Raw genomic sequence first — 18059 nt, forward strand, 5'->3', positions numbered from 1 at the left:
TGGGAGCAGGCTTTTGGGGCCAGGAGCAGCTATGAATTCAAGGGAGGGGTTTAAATTGGTTTATTTTCATTAAATAGAGGTACACTGTTTGCCTTTACTATCAGGGAAATGTAAAGGTGTGGGGAAATAGGCTTTACTTCCATCAGGAAGCTACTGCAGGTTTCCTGGTGTTGGGATGTGGGGTTTGCTGTTGCTGAGGGATTTTTCCCAGCTCCTTTCCTGGGAGAAGCAAAGACAATTACACTGTCTCCTGCCTCACAGGGTCAGGTTTTATGTTGAGGTGACCTGTTCTGGGGCATTAGCTGATATATGGAAAGAAAGGGTAAAGACCACACCTATAATCCATATTTTTTGGCATTACAATAATTTATAAAGGCATCAAAACAAATTCAACATCTATTAACAAGCTGATTTTGGAAACAAAATTTAAATTACGAGAACATTTTGGTGTAGTTGAAGGCACCTTGAAAGGAGACAGAGTAACAGTAAAAATGGTTCTGCAGCCTCCCCTCACTGCCACTGCCAACCCAGCAGCTGCACAGCTCTTCCCTCCTGCACTACACCCACATGTGGGGCAAACAGTGGGAATTGCCCTCTCTCTGTCCACAGCAGTATTTACTGTTCCAGGCACAGATTCTGCACATTGATTGGAAAGAGAGAAAAAATTGCTTCAGGTTTTTATGTCCCTTTGTGTCCCAGCGAGGTCAATGATGAGTTTTCCTTTGTGGATTATTTTGCTCTCAGCATTCAGTAGAACAGGACCAGCAGCTCAGGTAGGCCCAGCTGTGCTGTCAGAGTCTCCGGGGTGTTCATGAGGCAAACAAAGGCTGCTGTGAGGATGGATCCAGCTCCTGCTGTGCCCTGGGCTCTGAACAGGCCCTGCTGTCCTGCCAGGAGCTCCCAGCACAGGAAGTGAAGTCACTGTGTGTAAACAAGGCCCAGGGACAGCAAATGACAAACTGCCAGCCCAGGAGAAGCTTCAGCCAGGACTGGGCTCTTCCCTGCAGGGCTGCTACAAGGAATTAAACATTCATTCGAGGCAGCATTGGACAGGGGACAGACTCCTTAGATTCTTACAGAGCTGCTCCTGCAAAAGGTGCAGCAGAGGCAGCACAGGAGGAAAGATCTCTCAGTGCAACCAGGTTTTGAGAAATACCCATCATTTCTGCTGTTCATGAAGCTGCTAAAAAAGGGAATTGCTTCAGGTGGAATTTGCAAGTAGGAACTTTCACAGTGTCAGAGGTCAAACCAGCCTGCCTGGGCTTCAGTTCTTGAATTCTAAATTTTAACTGCACAGTGGGTTTGAACTGAAGCCAGGCTGGGCACAGTGTCCTTCTGGAGGTGACATTTCCAGCAGCTAAGGACCCCTTGAGCTTCCCCTGATCCCATGAGTTGGTATTTTGCTCCAGCTGCAAGAGGGAGAGGAACAGAACTGCAGGAGCAAATCTCACCTGGCTGACAGTGCAGGTGCTCCTGGCCCTGCCTGAACTCTGCTTCTGATCACTGGGAACAGATAAAAGGCAGGCAGGCAGCAGGCTGGGACAGGTGTGTCTGGTACCAGCCTGTTCACTTCCTCACCTGCTGGTGAGGGAAAAGCTGCTTTTATCAATCCTGAAACCTGCGTGCAATAGAGTGAGCCTTGCCCTTTGGTAAAATCACACTTTGCAACACTGTAATTCAATGAAACCACTCTTGCTGATAGCTTTACCAGTGGTTCTTGAAGCTGTTGAAATTGTCCCTTTGCAATAAATCCGTGGAGGTGGCAGGATCCTCAACCAGGATTTGTGACAGGACCCTCATACAGGTGACACAGCTCCACCAGGCTGAGCCAGCAGCTCTGAGGTACCATGGGCTTTTAATGTATTAACACATTCTTTGGGTTACTGAAACCTAAAAATATGAGGACTGGGAAATCTTGATAGATAAGAAATGCCTAATTGAGTCCCCATCCATCCTTACTGATTTATTGGCTGCTTTTAAAAGCCTCTGGTTTAACCCATTCAAGTACTCAATGGAAAGCAGAGCCCTGAAATCAAGGAAAGCCTCAGCAGCCTCCAAGGCAGGTTGTGGAGAAACACTGGGAAGAGCTTTCTCTGCACCACCAACCCTAAGGAGCTTTAGTTATCCTGGGAAGCTCCAACAACTGTTGGATTAACCCTTACTTTGAATTCAACATCCAGGTTTGTTGGTAAAATGTTTTCCACAAAAAGGAAACAGGGAGGAGTCTTCCAAGGCAATGCAGCAGCAGCAGGAGTCGAGCAGTCCCTGTTTCTCTGGCAGGTGCAGCTCTGCTGCTGTTGGACACCTGGAAGTGCTGGGGGTTAGCTGGAGCTCTCACACGAGGCTCCCTGGCCAGGACACCACGGTCAGGGTGACTTTGTTCCTCTGCTCCTTCAGCATTGGGATTAATTCCGAGTTGCTCATTCCTATTGCTGGCACTCCGTTCACTGCCACGATTTCATCTCCACACCTGCAAAGAGAGGAACCACGCTTGTCAGGATTGGGTTCATTATTAACGCTGCAGCCGTGGTCACCTTGAGCAAATCATCAACTCTTCCTTGGAAAAACTCCTTCCCTTGAGTCAGAGGGAAAGGGAAAAGGAGGACACTGCAGGTGCTTGAGTGACAGCAGTGAAGGGCACCGGGAGTGTGAGCAGCAGGGCAGGCAGCAGAGGGAGGAGTTACAGAAAAACTGATGCCCGAGGTCAGTCCTGCAGCTGCAGGCACTGAGCCGAAGTGCTCTCCAGGGCCCCACTGTCACCATCAGAGCTGTGAGAGGGACCTGCCCCCCTCTGGCACACCCAGCACCTTCTGAGGGTTGGAAGATCCTGATGGGAAAGCACAGCTCTGTCCCAGCACTCAAACAGCTCAGCTCCGGGAGCACAGCCCAGCTCCCTGCACCTAACTGTGTCCCCTCCCTTGTGCCTGTGACAGCCCTGCTTGCCCAGAGCAGCTCTTGGTTCCCAGAGATAGCTGTGGGGTCCTCCAGCCCCAGCCCTGCTCCTCCCACTGGGATTTGTCACCAACAGCCAGCAAAGCTCAAGTTCCAGTTCCTGCACGGGAGAGCTTTTGTTGCTTGTATTGGGATACTTCTCCTAATCCACGAGCTTCTATACTCTAATCTTGCAGGTTGCAATCTCGAACATCCCCTTTCTACTTTCACCTAATTACTCAATTAAAACCTTCACAGTTAGGTTTTAAAGGGCTGTAAATTCCACATCGTTGCACCTTTATGGAGAAACCAAAACACTGCTTAATGCAGGGCTTAGTTTGTTACAAGTTTGGCAACAGTATTAACTCACAAATGAGCGCAAAAATGAGTCATTAACTTGGAGCTGAGCTCCCCACAAGGGTCAGAGAGTCTTGGGAAATCCCCCCAGCACGGGTTGTGGTGATGATCCCCCGGGTACCTCACACCTACTTGAGTTTCCTGTCGCGGAATGCGGGAGTCCCCGGCACGATGGTTTTGATGAAGAAGGGTTGGTTTCCTTTGCTTTCCTCGAAGCCTCCCACGATGCTGAAGCCCCAGCTTTCCAGGTTTCCTTTACTAAGCACAATATCTTGACAGAAGTGAAGGTAGCTGTGTCAAAAACAGAGAGGTTATGAGGCAAATTGCTTGACCAGGAATTTATGTTTTCCCTCAAGGAAAGCACAGCTGTGCAACAGCCTCGTTTTCTTTTTTCTTGCAGGATTTGAGACACCCCAGTGCAGGGCATGTCACAGGGTTAATTTTCAAATGTGATTATGGCAGTCCTTTAGAAATCCTTCTCAGTGTTGTCAGCACTGGTTTAAGAGCTAACAGGAAATCACCCTGCTCTAAAGGGTTTGGGACCTGAAAGACTCCTGAATAACTTCATGAATTCTGCCAATGAACACACACATCACCAGTGGCAAACCCAAATTAACAGTGAGCAGCAGCTCCACCCCTGCAATTACTGGGAGTAGAGGGGTTTTTATTCCCTCTGACACTGCATTGGTCCAAGGAAGCCTTTCAGCAGCTGGGCAGCACTGGCAGCAAATGTGAGCTACAGCAGCCTCCCTTCAGCTGCCAGCTCAGAGCAGGGCAGGGCTTTCCTGCAGGATCCAGGATGTACAGCTCAGATATTGGGCTCCTTGGTGAGAGCTCCCAGGTTCTGGATGCCAGCCAGCGAGGTTTGTCTCCTCAGGGAGCCTGGGGAATGCGAGATGGAAGTGCCAGCAGCACTTGCTGCCCGAGCTGGTGGCACAGAGCCCTGCAAAGCCTTGGCGAGGTGACACAGAAGGTGTGGCAGGGGCAGCTCGTGTGCTCCCAGTCCGGTTCCATCCTGGCTCCAGCTCTGGTTACATCCTGGCACCGAGGAGCTGTGAAACTGCTGCTCATCATCACCCTGCTGAGCTATTCCAGCAGCTAAACTTTTCCTAATAAACGTTTTTGCCTCAAGGGCTTTGCTGGAGCAGTTTGCAGAGGAGTTTCAGATTTCAAAAGCCTTCTCAGTTAACTTCTCACCAGGAGAAAGATCCAATTATCTACTTTCGAACTGTAATTTACTTTTGTAGGAGTTTTTCACACATAAACACCAGGAGACCCAGCTCGAGCTTACAGATTCCTCCAGAGATTCCTTCCACAGGTACCACACAAGTGCAAACACACAGCTCTGAGCCAGGGCTGTGGCAGCTCCTGCAAATAAATAGCCCCAAGAGCAACAGTGGCGAGTGCTACCTCAGCAGAGACCATAAATAAAAACATCAGGCACATTCTCCAGGAGCTGGAAAGGGCTGTTTGCTAGGAATCAGTTTTCCATATTAAAAAGGGGATTTAGGAAGAGAAACTTTAATTTACTACAATCAAAAAAATGACTGTGGGAAAAGAATTTGAGAGTTTAGGGCAGGTCGAGGTGCAGGTTTTATGGTGCCAAGCACGCTGCTGAGTTGGCAGTTCCTGGTCCCTGCTGGAGTTTGGAGCTGCAGCAGGGCCAGGACTGGGAGTTCCACACAAACGGTGTGGGAAGAGCTCACACTTCAGGGAGACTGGAGGCAGATAAAGCCCAGGGAAGAAGGCAGGAGGAAAACTGCTTTCTCCCCCCAAGACTTATCCACACAGTGCACAGTGTTTTCAAGAGGGAAAAGAGAAATCAATCTGTAAACTTTTGTTTCTGGTACCTTTAGGATGCAGGGTGTGTTGAATTAGGATGTGGGCCTACTCCAAACCTGCTTTGGAGATGGTATTTTACACTATCTGTGGCTGGTATGGATTTAACGTAATGCTCCAAAGAAATCAAAGTTTCTATCTGACAGAAACAAACCACAGACACGGGAATCGAGGCCTGAATGAAGCACTGCAGGCTCAGGTGTTGCAAGGATCAAAATGCACTTCCCTAGCCCAGAGCACTCATTTCAATTCACATCTTTCAGCATCACATTTGGGTTCAAACTAGGAAGAAATACGTTCCTCTAAAAATAAAGGGATATTTCTGCTGGAGCAGAGGGATAACTGAGGAAAACCAAAGCTGAACAAACCCAAAACTGCACTTGCAATAAGCTCTGAGCTTTCACCCTGCAGAATGTTCCAACACACTGAGGCCAGGGCAGCCCAAAGGAACAGATCCCAGTGAAACAACTGGTGCTGAGGGCACAGGGTCCATTTTGGGCACGTTTGGGGTTTCTGCAGTGTAGTGTCAGTGTGGTGCACACAGGGTCTGTGCAATGGGCATTCCTCTGCAGCACTGAGGGTTTGGTCCTGTTTAAAAGGAAATCCAGTTTGGGTGGCTCAGGAGCTCTGCCGTGGGATCCAAGCACAGCACGTGAGGCACTGGGATCTCACTCCATCCCTGAGCCAGCCTGAAATGCCAGAGGCACCCTGAGCATTGCCAGGTGACAAACAGGGGCTCTGTGGGTGACCAGCTGGTTGCTACCAGGTCTCACTGGGAGCAGACTGGGAAGGAGTGAGGAAGCACAGGAATTACAGCTCTTTTCAGTGCTGGAAACGGGAGGAAGATTTAGTCAGATCCTGAAGTGGAATAACCTTGCTGTGTGCTTCCTACCAACCCTCACACCCAGAACTGCAGGCAAATTCCAAGGCCAGAATTCAGACTGGAATAAAAAAAAGTGAAGAGCAGAAAGGACACCTGGAATCACTTCTTGCTTCAGGAGTTAATCAAATGAAGGAAGGCAACATCAATAGCAGCAGCAAAGGAATTTCCAGCGATGCATTAAAGGGAGGTAATGTCAGGACACTCCTGAAAGGAAGGCAGGAGATCAAGGAGCAGAGAGGACTCCAATCCCTGCAGCACAAAGTGTGGGGAAGCTGCAAGTCACCTGACAGCCAGAAAAATGGGAAAAGGAAGAAAAGAAGTCCAGCCAAGTTCTGTCTGGAAATTCACTGCAGCAGGAGCAGCACGAGGAACAAACAGCAGGCAGCAGCTGAGGGTTGGTGCCCAGGTTTGGGCTCTCCAGCTGCAGCTCAGGGCCAGCTCATCCCACCTGCCTGAAGCAGCCAGGCCAACTCCCAGGAGAGCACAGGGAGCTGGGAGGAGAGTGCTGAGCACAGGCTAAGCACAGGAGACACAAAATTGCCTTTTATCTTGGGCTGCTTTGTTGAGCATTTACAGGCTGCTAAGTAACACAGCAGAGGCTTTGTTAGTGCTCCTTCTTTAGGTGTCTCAAGAAAGGAGGCTGTAAATAATCCAGGCTGCCCACAGCAGGTTTCCTGTTCCACAGGCAGATGCTCCTGCAGTCAGCTGGGATGACAACAGACTCTGCCTTTCAGTGGTTTAGTGTAACTGCCAAAGGGAGCCAGGGGTTCACCTCTCCAGGAAGGAGAAGGAAATTCAAGCTTTCACTAGAATTTACCAGGTTAAAATCTCTGCTAAGCCTGTGGTGCAAAGGTTTGCAGCAGGAAAACTCAACTGTGCAGAATTGTTTCTGCTTCATGCTAAAGATGACACAATTACAACAGCCAAGAAGAATTAGGCTGAAAGAATGTCTGCCCCTAAGTGAGATGATCAGATTAGAAACTCCTAAACAGCCCAGGTGTCTCCTGGCTTGTGTTAGGGGATGCAGAAAGAGCCAAAAGAGATTGCAATTTGTATTTTAGCAGGGACTGTATCTAACATTGACTACTTCTCTTTGCAAAAAGTGTTTCAGGAGCTTCTAAACCACGGTTGCTGTCCAACAGGAGCGTGGGAATGATGGGTCACTCCATAAAAACAGAATTAAGTTCCTTATGCATTCATTATTCCATGATCTCATTGGCAAATAAGGCTTTCCACTGCCTTACAGCTAAACAGGAACACCAGTAATGCTTCCAAGTTCATCAACAAAGTCATTAATTTCTAGTGTTTGAGTGAAAGTCAACCCTGTGATTAACAGCTCTCCGTCCAGCCCCTGACAAACTTACCTAGGCAATCCAAGCCACGTGATCCAGAGGGGAGACCAGCTGAATCCCTGCTCCCTGATGTCCAGGGATGGCTCTGGGGAGTTCAGTGAGATGATTTCCAAGGCTTTCAGTGTCACTGAGTGGGAAGCTGCATTGGATTTCAGTGCTGACACAGCTTCATAGTAGTTCAGATGAGTCAAATCAATGCCATTTATGCTCAAAAGTACATCCCCTGTTGATGAGATAAAATGGAATTATTACACACCTTTGGCTATGGAGCCCATTTCAGCCTCAAGGGGTCATGTGAACCCTGTTTCCAGCCTCTCTTTAGTGTCCAAGTCCAGCTTCCACTGAAAAACACCCCCAGTTCCTAAAGGATAAAGGTTCTGAGAGCCTCTCTTACCTCTTTTGATTCTGCCATCCCTGAAGAGGCATCCAATGGGCTGCACACTTGTCACATAGATGGGGAGCTTGTTTTTGTTATCCCTTCCACCTCCAATTGTGATTCCCAAAGACTCCTTTGGCTCCTTTTTTATTGCAACTGTCTTCTCGTGACTTACATATCCCTGAGGCAAATCCTACAAAGCAATGACAGTACAAAGTGCAGCTTCATTAATGCAATTAACAGGAGAAGCCCAGCTCTGGAAGACAACAACACAACATTTGTATCCTTAATCCAGAGCATTCCAGCAATGTTGCTGGATGGCAAAATCAGCTTCCCATGTCCTTGCTGTGGGTGGGAATACAGAGCAGCATTTCTAAGGTGAGGCACCAGAGCTGAGGCAGTGCTGTCCTACTGATCCCAAACCCATTTGCTGTAGGGAGATGCTCCTTCTGAGGAGGACAATTTTGCACTGAGGAACAAGCTATGAGCTCATCTCAGGGCTGTTCATGGCAAGCAATGAAGTTCTCCCTGATGAAATGTTTAGGTTGCAGTGAAGACACACATTAGAGCACAGGCTGTCCAAACAGGGTGTAAATGCTGCTCAGGGATTTAAATCCAGGAACCACACTGCAGCCCTGCAGGACAGCTACTCCCTGAGCTCCAGGGACATGCAACCACACTGCTCTGAGCAGCTGCAGCAGGTTTAGTCACTCAGCTGGAACACACACAGGGTCTCTCTGGGTTTACCATGCTGGGGGTTGTCCCCTCACTCCTGCTGCCTGTTGTGCCACACGAAGGGGTGGCAGACACACACTGCAGTCACAGCAGCACCACGGGCTCACCTGGGGCTTCTACTCCTGCACCATAAAGGCTCCACACCAGAACAACTTGGTGTCACTGCAACACCCTCGGTGTGTGAGGCTTGATGGATGTCAAGAAGCAAATCCCAAGTACCCCATGGATGGCAAATTTCCCATTGTCCTTTCCAGACTAAAAAGGATTAAACATCAGCTCTGCATCAACATCGAAGAAATTTTGACACCTTTTTCCCTTAAGATGATGTTTCCCTGTAGATGACAAAGTGGTTCTTCAGCACCAAAAGCCCCAAAGCTGCTCAAGCAGAAACGGAGCTGCTGATCAGCCTTCTGTGATAAACCACCATGACAGAGCAACATAATCCACCTGCTAGACTAGGAATAAGCAGCACCTTTTCCTCATTCCCCAGCCTCACCTTCTGGTAGTTGGATTTTCGTCTGTAGTGGTTCTGGTCTGGTCGCCTGCGATGGTGCACTGGGCTTCCCCCATTGCTGCTGCTGCTGCTACTGCTGTTGGAGGTGCTGCCATCCTCCACTGGCTCCCCCAGCTGCACCCCAGGCTGCCTCAGGATCACAAAGTTTACTCTGGACTCCGTGGTCTGCCCAGAGAAACAAGGAGTGCAAGTAAAACAGATTAAAAAATGGGTTAGAAATGAGGGACAGCCCTCATTGCCTTGGGGAGAGAGAAGGGTTGGCATCAGTTCCTACAGAGGTTCTCCAACAGCTCCTCAACATGATGCAAAGTCTTTTGTGAAGAGCCAGGGAATGTGATTGGAAAAAAAAAAGGGAATTAGCAAACGTGAGTCAGAAGGAACAGGAGTAGAGGCAGGCTTCACTCGTGCCTCCCTCCCCCACAAATGCCAAACAAGAGAAAGTGGAAAAGGATGATTAATTCCTGCACAAACAACCAAAATAGCATCTTGTGTTGTGCTACAGAATGAACAGAGCTGGAAGACTGACTGGTCCACACACAGTGACCATGACAAGCATTGGATGCTTTTATTGCACAAAGAGTTGTTAAAGTTCCCTCTCTCCCAGCTTTGTTCATCTATTGTTCACCATCTTCCATCCATTTTTTCCCCAGAGTACCTCTGGGCTGGAGTTGCTGCCAGTTAAACACTTTACCAGCTGCAAGTCTGGCCTTGGCAGGGCTACAGGGGAAGTGCTCACTATTGTTCCTGCTCTTCTCACTGGGTTTGTTCCTTCAGATCACCTGACAGAACCTTATTGTGAAGGACTCATTAGGGTAAGGCCTATGTGCTCCCTCGGGGCGTTTCCTGCCCTGGATGACAGAAATGTAGTTGCTGCTCTCACTCTTTGACACAGGACCCTATTTCTCTGGTGCCACAGTGAATTCCTTGGCCTTGGAAGAGCGACTCTAAGTTAAATTTAAAGAAGAACTTGAATTAGCCCACAGAGGAACAGATCACGTCTGGAAAACTGTCAGTTTTACACGAATGTCACTTCAAAAGAGGTTCAACCCCCAAACCTCATGAAGCCTGTTTTGACACTTTGGTTGCAGGTTCCAGTGGGATCAAAAGAGTTCCTCCTATGGGAGCTGTGTGTGCACATTGCAACAGGAATACAGCAGCACTTGTGGGATGCAAATCAATTCTAAGAGGCCATAGAACAGAAGCACAGGTACAATATAAAAAAGGATCTCAGTGCTAGAACTCTGCTCTTTCCCTTCTTTTCTCCTATGGCACTGCAATCCTCTGATAACTGTGCAGAGATCTGGCTCTGCCTCCTGCTGACCTCACATCCTTTCCTGGATATAAACAGCATGGGATGGGGCACATTGTGTCAGGATCTTTAGATAAGAACACACTCTGGGGGCACTCGCCTGGGGGATAAAGAATTTAAACTGATCTATGTGATATCTGTGGCATATGCAGCAATCCTTAATCCTTGAACCAAAATGCTTGCCCACTCCTTTCACCAAAATGTCTGGCATGCTGCAACAGGAGCACATTCCACAGACAGACCACCCCTCTTCTCCATTTACTGCCTTAGAATGCTTTTAGCCTGAGGTGCCCCACGTCATTTTCTAGCCTCTCATCCCAAATACAGGTAAAATGGGGAGAAAGGGCTTCAAATCAGTCCAAAGGGATCTGTTCTGTGCTGCCAGCCCATCCCATCTCCCAGCCAGCACCTTCAGTGTGACTGCTGGAAGCACAAGAGGCTGCCCTGATCCCTCCTTGTCTGCTGCATGAATTCACACAGTGCATACCAACATTCCCTCTGCAAGAGGACTGCAAACACCACACAGGAGAGCCAATCTCCTCAGATGAACTCGTGTGCCATGAGCCACTGCTTCCCTTCAGACCTGTCAGGGATGAGTCACCATGGATTCCCACTCTTCGTGTTTATCTTCATTTGGAAGTGGTGCTTCCCACACATCCACAGGGGAGTCACTTTCCATGGGAGACATTTGGGGGAATGCAGGTTGCCCTGGTGTGTTCTGCTGGCCCTGGCTCACAACAGGAGCCCTGCCATCAGCCACACAGAGCCATTTCTATACAATCTCTCCACGTCTGAACTCACCTGGATTATCTGGGCAGCAGCCTCAGGAGTTCCTTGCCTCAAATCCTGGCCGTTTATTGACAGGACTCTGTCATTCCGACTCAGCTTTCCATTCTTGGCTGCCAAGCCTCCCTCCAAGAGATCCAGAATAAAAATCCCTGCCTCGTCAGTCTTCCTGATCAGTTTGATTCCCAAGGGCTCGGATCGGTCTCTCTTTATCAAGGTGACGTGGATCACTTCCCGGTTGGTAGAAGTGGAATCCTGCTGTGCAGTCTTGTTGGAAAAGCCCTTCTCCTGCAGGACCATGAGGTGGAGAACAGGGCCTGGGTGGCGCAGGAAGGAGACAGCCTGGCAGTGAGTCACACTGCTGATGTTGACGCCATTCACCTACAGAGACAAACAAAGCACTCACTAATCAGAGCCCACATTAATTAGGCACTGTCCACAGTGTGGGGCATGGCCAGGCTGAAGCAGGATGGAAAACTCCCTGTGCAATCTCTGACTGAAGCAGCTGCTTCTGAGGCCCATCAGGGAGCAAAGTTTGCTAAAACAGAATGAAGGAAGCTGACGAAATTAGAATGTGATTGGTGAATAACTGAGGACAGGGACAAGACACGACAACCCACACAACCAACAAATCTGAAACTGCAAAATGGTCAATCACTCCTTCCATCCCATGCCAATGCAGCACTGCTTTTCCTTAACTTCCAGCATTCAGTACAGAGAGAAATCTCAAATTGGAAACTGCCCATGCTCACTTTTGAGTGGTCCATAGTCTAGTCTACAAGCTTCTGGAATCATCCATCCACTTGTGTTTTTACCGAGGTGACTCTGAGAAGGAAACGTTTTGCTTTTCCTGTTGTCACATAAAACTCTGCAGCCTTTTAGGATGTTAACAGGGCTCCTAAGTGTGGGTCCTGCCCTGTTTACAGCCCAGCTGAGACTGAGACATGGACAATCCAACTGGATCAAACCAGAGTCACTCCACTGCTCTACCTGAGAGATCAGCTCAGAGGTTATATCAGCCACTTGTGTGTGGGGAGCTGCCAGCCTTTCCTGCTGCCCAATCCCATGGCATAATGAGGTTTTCTGGCTTGTCAGCTCCTTGGGCAGCCATGGCTGGAGGTGCTAACAGTTGTCACCATGTGTACAAAGTGTCACCTTGGTCACCCAGGGCCACACAGCCCCAGCAATGTGGGCAGTGCCCCGGCCTGGGTCAGGCTGGGGCTGGAGCTCTGCATTACTCACATTTTGTAGCTGATACTCACTGCAAGTCAGCAGCTCTTGCTCTGGACCTGCCCATGGAGAATATGCAGCTTAAGCAACACAGGAGAGCAAGTAATTATGAGACTTCCTAGCTAGAGCAGAGCCCTTTGGAGAGAAATGGGGCTGCTGTTTGAGATGGATCAGGTAGGGATCTTTTATCCAAAATGGTCTAAAATGCAAAAAGCTGTCAAATATGCAAGGGAAATATGAGTCTGACTGGAAAAAATGCCAAAATTCTGTTCCTCAGCCCCAGCAGACACACAATGCTGCTGACATACAGGTTTGATCAGTGCTCTAAACCCCTCAGCTGCAGCTATTTCCCAGTTTTTCCAGGCACTATCCTCCTCCCCTAGTCAAGGTAAGCAATGAGACTACAAGTGGGCTTTTCCTACCTCAAGGATGTGATCCCCAGGTGCAATTCTTCCATCAGCAGCAATCACAGAGTCCCTCAGCACTTCCTGAACAACGATGTTCCCTAGAGGGGTGTCCTTACCCCCAACTATCCTCATCCCCAGCTCTTCCTCTGGGTCTTCCCGGTGGATTTCGATGGTGGTTGTTTCAGCCACAAGACTGGTTCTCTGAGGAAGGTCTGCTCATGGAAATTGAAGAGAAAAAACAACCCATTAACAGGATTTTCCTTTTCACAACACCCCAAGATTCAGACCCCTGGCAGGTTGTGTTCAGTGCAGCATCTGGAGGGAAAGCAGCTATCAAGAGACCTAAGGTCACACAAAAAGCTTAAAACCCCTCTGTTTCTTTACTGTTTCCCCAGAATTTTCCCCCATTTCTCCTAACTTACGATGAATTCAAATTCTTTATTGCTGTTGCTTGGGGTTTATTAAAGGGCATTCAGTATGTTTTGGCTATATTTAGAGATTTATTTTTCTCCTGTAACTGCTGGCCTGCTAGAATCACACACATAACAAATTCCAATTTCCATGATGCCCATGAGGGAAAGGGACTACCCAGCTGTAATTAGTGCTCTGCAACTTCCTTCCTCTAATTTCCTTTGCTCCTCTTTCCCCATCCCCCTGTAAAAACAGGAGGAATGTTTGGCTGTTTCACAGCACACTGGAGATTAATAATGCTGCACTTTGAAGATGAAAGTTGTTGTTAGCAAGCAGGATGAGGTCTCCCAGCCCTGGGACACTCAGGCAGGCCCAGCACTGCCTGTCAGGGTGAAGGGCAGGTGTCACACCAGAGATGCAAAACCTGCTCCAGGTGTGCTTTGGGGAAAAGCCAACAGGGAACTGAACTGACCTGTGAGTTACCTCTGTCCCAGGCACAGGGGTTGCCAGCTCCAGAGCCTGCACACTTAGAAGCTGAGCCTAACTTTTGAGACAAGGCACAGAGGTTTCCACGCTGCTGCCTCCTACCAAGCTGAGACAAGTGCTGCCACACTGAAGTGGAGATGGTTATTGGATCTGCAAGGCTTTCAGAGCTGGCTGTTAATCCAAAACCTAACTTCTGCTATAAAACACCAGGAGGGAGGTACTGACCACTCCAGGAAACTGCCTGTATATTTAGCTTTCCTAACAAGATTAAAAAGAACCTGGAACACTTCCTAGTTACTAATTATTTGGCTTCTGCAAGGGCTTTAAGTGCTCCACATTCACATTGACAGGGACTGCCTTTGTTTCTGCAAAGAATATTCACTGCAGTCCAGCAGTGATTCTCCAAATTGTTTTGCACAGTTTTGTGCTTGTGAGCAGACTCTGCCACCCCTGATGCACATGAACACATCTCAAGGGAAGAGATTCCTCTGATGGCTCCTAATGGCTGAGTAGCATTGAGGGTGTCCGAGAGTGCTGGGGACACTTTAACATTTAATTTTCTGAGATAATGACCTCATTTTTGTATTATGAAAGATAAATAAATAATTCCACTTCTGTACCAAACTCTCACCTTCTTCAGTCTCCTCAAAAGCTGGATTAACCAGTCCAGGCTCTGCAGTCCCCAGTGACACCACAGCAGCTCCAGAGCTTTCTGCCACAAGCGAGGAGCCTCCACTTGGGACCTCTGGATCCTTGGGTGTGTTTGTCTCCCCCCTGGCAGGAGGATCTTCCCTCCCTTTGGAAATGGGATTCTTTTTTCGCTGCAGTTCAGATTTGTATTTCTTAAACCCAGGACACCTGGAGAGAGATTGGCAATGACTGTCAGTGACCCAGCACATGAAATTCTGGCTGACAAACCTGTGGCAAGAAGCTTGTTCCAGATCTCACCAGTGCAGTGCTGGTATCTCAGATGCTAAAATTTAATCTCGTTTGACCTTCAGCTTCTACTTATACAAGTATCATCTTAAGAGCAGGCTTGTTATTTCACTGATTTCAAAATTATTAAGCAAATTATTTTAAAAATAAGAACGTAATAGGAACCGGAATCTCCCTTGCTAAATATTTACCTGGCAAACACTCCATGAAGAAAACAATCCTTTTTAAAATATAAGCAAATACTGAGCTCTGACGTTTTCGAGATCACAGTGAACTGTACCTTGATGCAAAGGAAGTGGCTCAAGTTTCAAGCTCAGCCTTGAATTAAGCTTTGTTTTAACACACCAGCTACACACTGGAGCAGCAAGGGAGGCTTGGGCATTTTCTGTTGTGGAATGAGACCTGACCCTGGACCTGGTTTACTCCCAGCTCCTGCAGGTGATGGGAACAATTTGGTTCCTTATCCCCCAACTGCTTCCTGTAGAGATCCCAGAGTTGGGATGGAATTGTACACACAAAATGTGCCCTGGATGTAGATACACCTCCACCAGCCTATCACAGCACTAATGGGTATTTACAAAAATACGACAGGTGAGGAGGTGATAAATGCAAAAACATCACTTACAGAGACATGAGTAATATTGGATGTTAACCAGTCACTTTTGAAATTAAAATTAACTGTTTCCATTCTGACTAAACAAATCTCATCTCAGTATTACTTCCTCTGGTTTATTCCCACTCATGTTTTCTCCAGACAGTAAAATAAGCCTGAACTTAATGACAGAAGCTGATTGATCCATTTGTGCACATGTCCCTCCCAAGCTGTCAAGACACAAATTCACTTGGCAAAAGGCAGGGAAATCTCCCAAGAAAGTAAGTTACCATGTACTTCTCATTCCCTTAAGTCTTCTCCTATCAGTTAATCTCACTTAAAACAAAAAAACACCTAAATCTCAGCGTAATTTTCTTATCTTTTAAGTTTTCTTCCCCATTCTTCAGTCTGACTGTGCCCAAAGCCCAGGTGAAATAGCCTCAAATCTCAGAATACACTGTCCCCAAGGAAGATACAAACAACTGTGAAATATATAAGAGAATGATACAGTTTCCAGGCAGGTCTCTAATGTAAACATTTAAGGTGCCTCCCTCCGCTGTGTGTAACTCCTGTGCCAGAGGGATTAACAAGTGACAGAAGTTTACTGATAGCAGGGCAGATTTGGAGGGCAGAGGAAGGCCCAGCCCTGGGGTGAGCCATGGCCCCAGCCCTGCAGCCTGAGCGCTCAGCCCAGCCTGATAACAAACAGACAGCACAAAGGCTGCTTCAACAAAAAGGAGATTATCAGCTTTCACTGACCAAAGGAAAGAGGCACACAAGCACCTTCCATCCCTTCCCCTGCCTCAACACAAGTTCTCAGATCAAGGGGACTGAAGACAAGCAAGAACCACAAGGATACATCCTTGGCTGGAACTGCAAAGGTATCCTAAGTGTAGCTGCTCCCTGGGTAGCTTATTTTTAAACTGTCATTGCCACAACAAACTACAACACAGCTGAAGGAAACAAGCTGGTGGCATTTCTGATTGCTGACAAAATACACCCTGCCAAGGAAGGTCTGTTCCACCTGCTTTGCACTTAGCTCCCTTCCCTGCAAATCATTAACCAGGTAGGAACAAGGGTTCTCCAAGCACCGTGGCAAAAGCTTTGTCACCTTCTCTTTTAAAGCAATAGTATTCTCCCTGCCAGCAGTTCAACCAGCAGTGGAAGCACCAAAAAGTCTCCCTTCCTCTGCACAAGAGGAACAAAAAAAAAAGGAATTTTCATTTGCTTCTCCTTCTTAGCAAAAGAATGAGAGAAGATAATGGAATTATAAGTAGGTGATTCAGTAACTGTATAATGTGCAGCTTGGAGGGACTTGCACTATTAGAATCAAAGACATGTATTGCACATCTTAATTGGACCAATTAAACTGGCAGCACTGCACAATCCCTTGCTTTCAGAGCATTGACTTGGTGCCTGTCTTTCTTCTCTGCGTAAGGGGAACAAGAATAAGCTTGTTTGTAACAACTCCAGAGCTGGTGCCCCAGATCAGGACCCACAAATGGCTGTGTATTTCACAGGTCTAGTGTCTGCAGACAACCTGACGGTGAGCAGCTCACCCTTCTCCTCCAGATCCCACACACAATTACACTGTCTTCACCCACCCACCTCTGCAGCCTCACCCTGGCAGCTCTGGTGTCCCACCTTGCCCCAGTTTAGGAGCTGCTCTGAGGATGGATGGTTCTGATGGAGCAATAAGAGGATGGAAAGGGGAATGCACCTGTTCTGCAGGTGAGCTTCCAGCTCACAGCGCTGCATGCTCTGCTGGCACTCAGCCTTGAAGGGACACAGCACAACCAGCTTATCCAGCAGGTTCCGGACCAGGAGGCTGGACTTGTGGCACTGCTGGAAGGAGAGCTTCTTCCGATCCATGGGACAGAAGTTGTACTCCTGCATGAAGTTCTCGAGGCACTTGAAACAGTATGTGTGGCCACAGGGAGTGTCCATGGGCTGCAGGAGGGGCTGCAGGCAGATGTGGCAGATAAGCTCATCGTCCACTTCGTCCTGGAAGTTGTACAGGTGATTGTCCAGCAAGAGGTGAGCCTGGCCACACTCACTGCACAGCTCAGGGGCTTGGGACACGTGTTCCTCTGCGACGGGGTCAGCCATGGCAGCCAGCACCAGGGAGGAGATTGTCACACAGCAGCTCTGCCAACACCTCTAGGGAAAGAGAGAGAGAGATTTCCAGCCAACTGCCCACTCTGGATCCAGCCAAGGAGAAATTAAACTGTATTCCTGCCTTGAGCTTCCTCCCCTGGAATGTGCACCCCACCTGCCCCCCCGTAGGGCTCTTCCTTCCAGAACCACCCTGTGAATGAACAACCCCGGGATGACAGGATGCAAGGACCTCATTCAGCACAACGGATGAACTGAAGCTTAAACTACTTCACACACAACACACCAGAGACACAGACTAAATAAACCCCTGCCCAACACAGGAACTAGAAAAGCTGAGACACAAGCTGCATGTTCTTGAGGCACAACAACCCAGAGAGGGAAGGGAAAGAAAGGATACACAAGACAGTGATTTTTAAACTGACAAAATTTTCTCTGGCTTTCCAGATTATACCAAATATTTTAAAGACATATGTGGTGAAAAGCCCATTTGGGGACTTCTGGTTGTTAGGATTTTTGTTTGGTATTTGGGGGGGTGGGGAGGATGAGGCAAAAGAAGAGGAAGAAATTTCAAAAGAAACTTAAATCTAAACCACATTTCCTTCCTTTCAAGCCCACTCCCTTCAAAAAAATTTGTTTTAACAAACAATGCATTGTTCCCCACTCATCCATGCCTAAGTTCCCCCATGGAAACAAATTTCCTATAAAAAGACTAAAGCTTCCTAAGTGGAAAAAACCTAAAGAATTGTCCACATCAGTCTGTTGTTATGTTGGGCAAAGGCTTGAGCTTCAGCTCCTTT

At 48.0% G+C, this 18059-nt stretch overlaps 1 protein-coding gene across 1 annotated transcript in view; it reads right to left on the reverse strand.

Moving 5' to 3' along the window:
- Positions 1-378: 378 nt before the first annotated feature.
- Positions 379-18059, reverse strand: part of LOC146437269 (ligand of Numb protein X 2-like) — a 29307-nt gene continuing 11626 nt past the window's right edge. Inside the window, exons 2-10 of the mRNA XM_085060032.1 lie at positions 16865-17304; positions 14248-14474; positions 12735-12931; positions 11098-11463; positions 8970-9152; positions 7757-7931; positions 7375-7585; positions 3421-3579; positions 379-2470 (exon numbers count right to left, since the gene is read on the reverse strand). Of these exons, the coding sequence (XP_084916158.1) occupies positions 2335-2470; positions 3421-3579; positions 7375-7585; positions 7757-7931; positions 8970-9152; positions 11098-11463; positions 12735-12931; positions 14248-14474; positions 16865-17253 (2043 nt within the window). The 5' untranslated portion in view covers positions 17254-17304 and the 3' untranslated portion in view covers positions 379-2334. The remainder of the gene's footprint in view (positions 2471-3420; positions 3580-7374; positions 7586-7756; positions 7932-8969; positions 9153-11097; positions 11464-12734; positions 12932-14247; positions 14475-16864; positions 17305-18059) is intronic.

The sequence above is a fragment of the Lichenostomus cassidix genome, chromosome 4A (genome assembly GCF_008360975.1).
Source record: "Lichenostomus cassidix isolate B80296 chromosome 4A, HeHo_3.0, whole genome shotgun sequence".
NCBI classification, from domain to species: Eukaryota; Metazoa; Chordata; class Aves; order Passeriformes; family Meliphagidae; genus Lichenostomus; species Lichenostomus cassidix.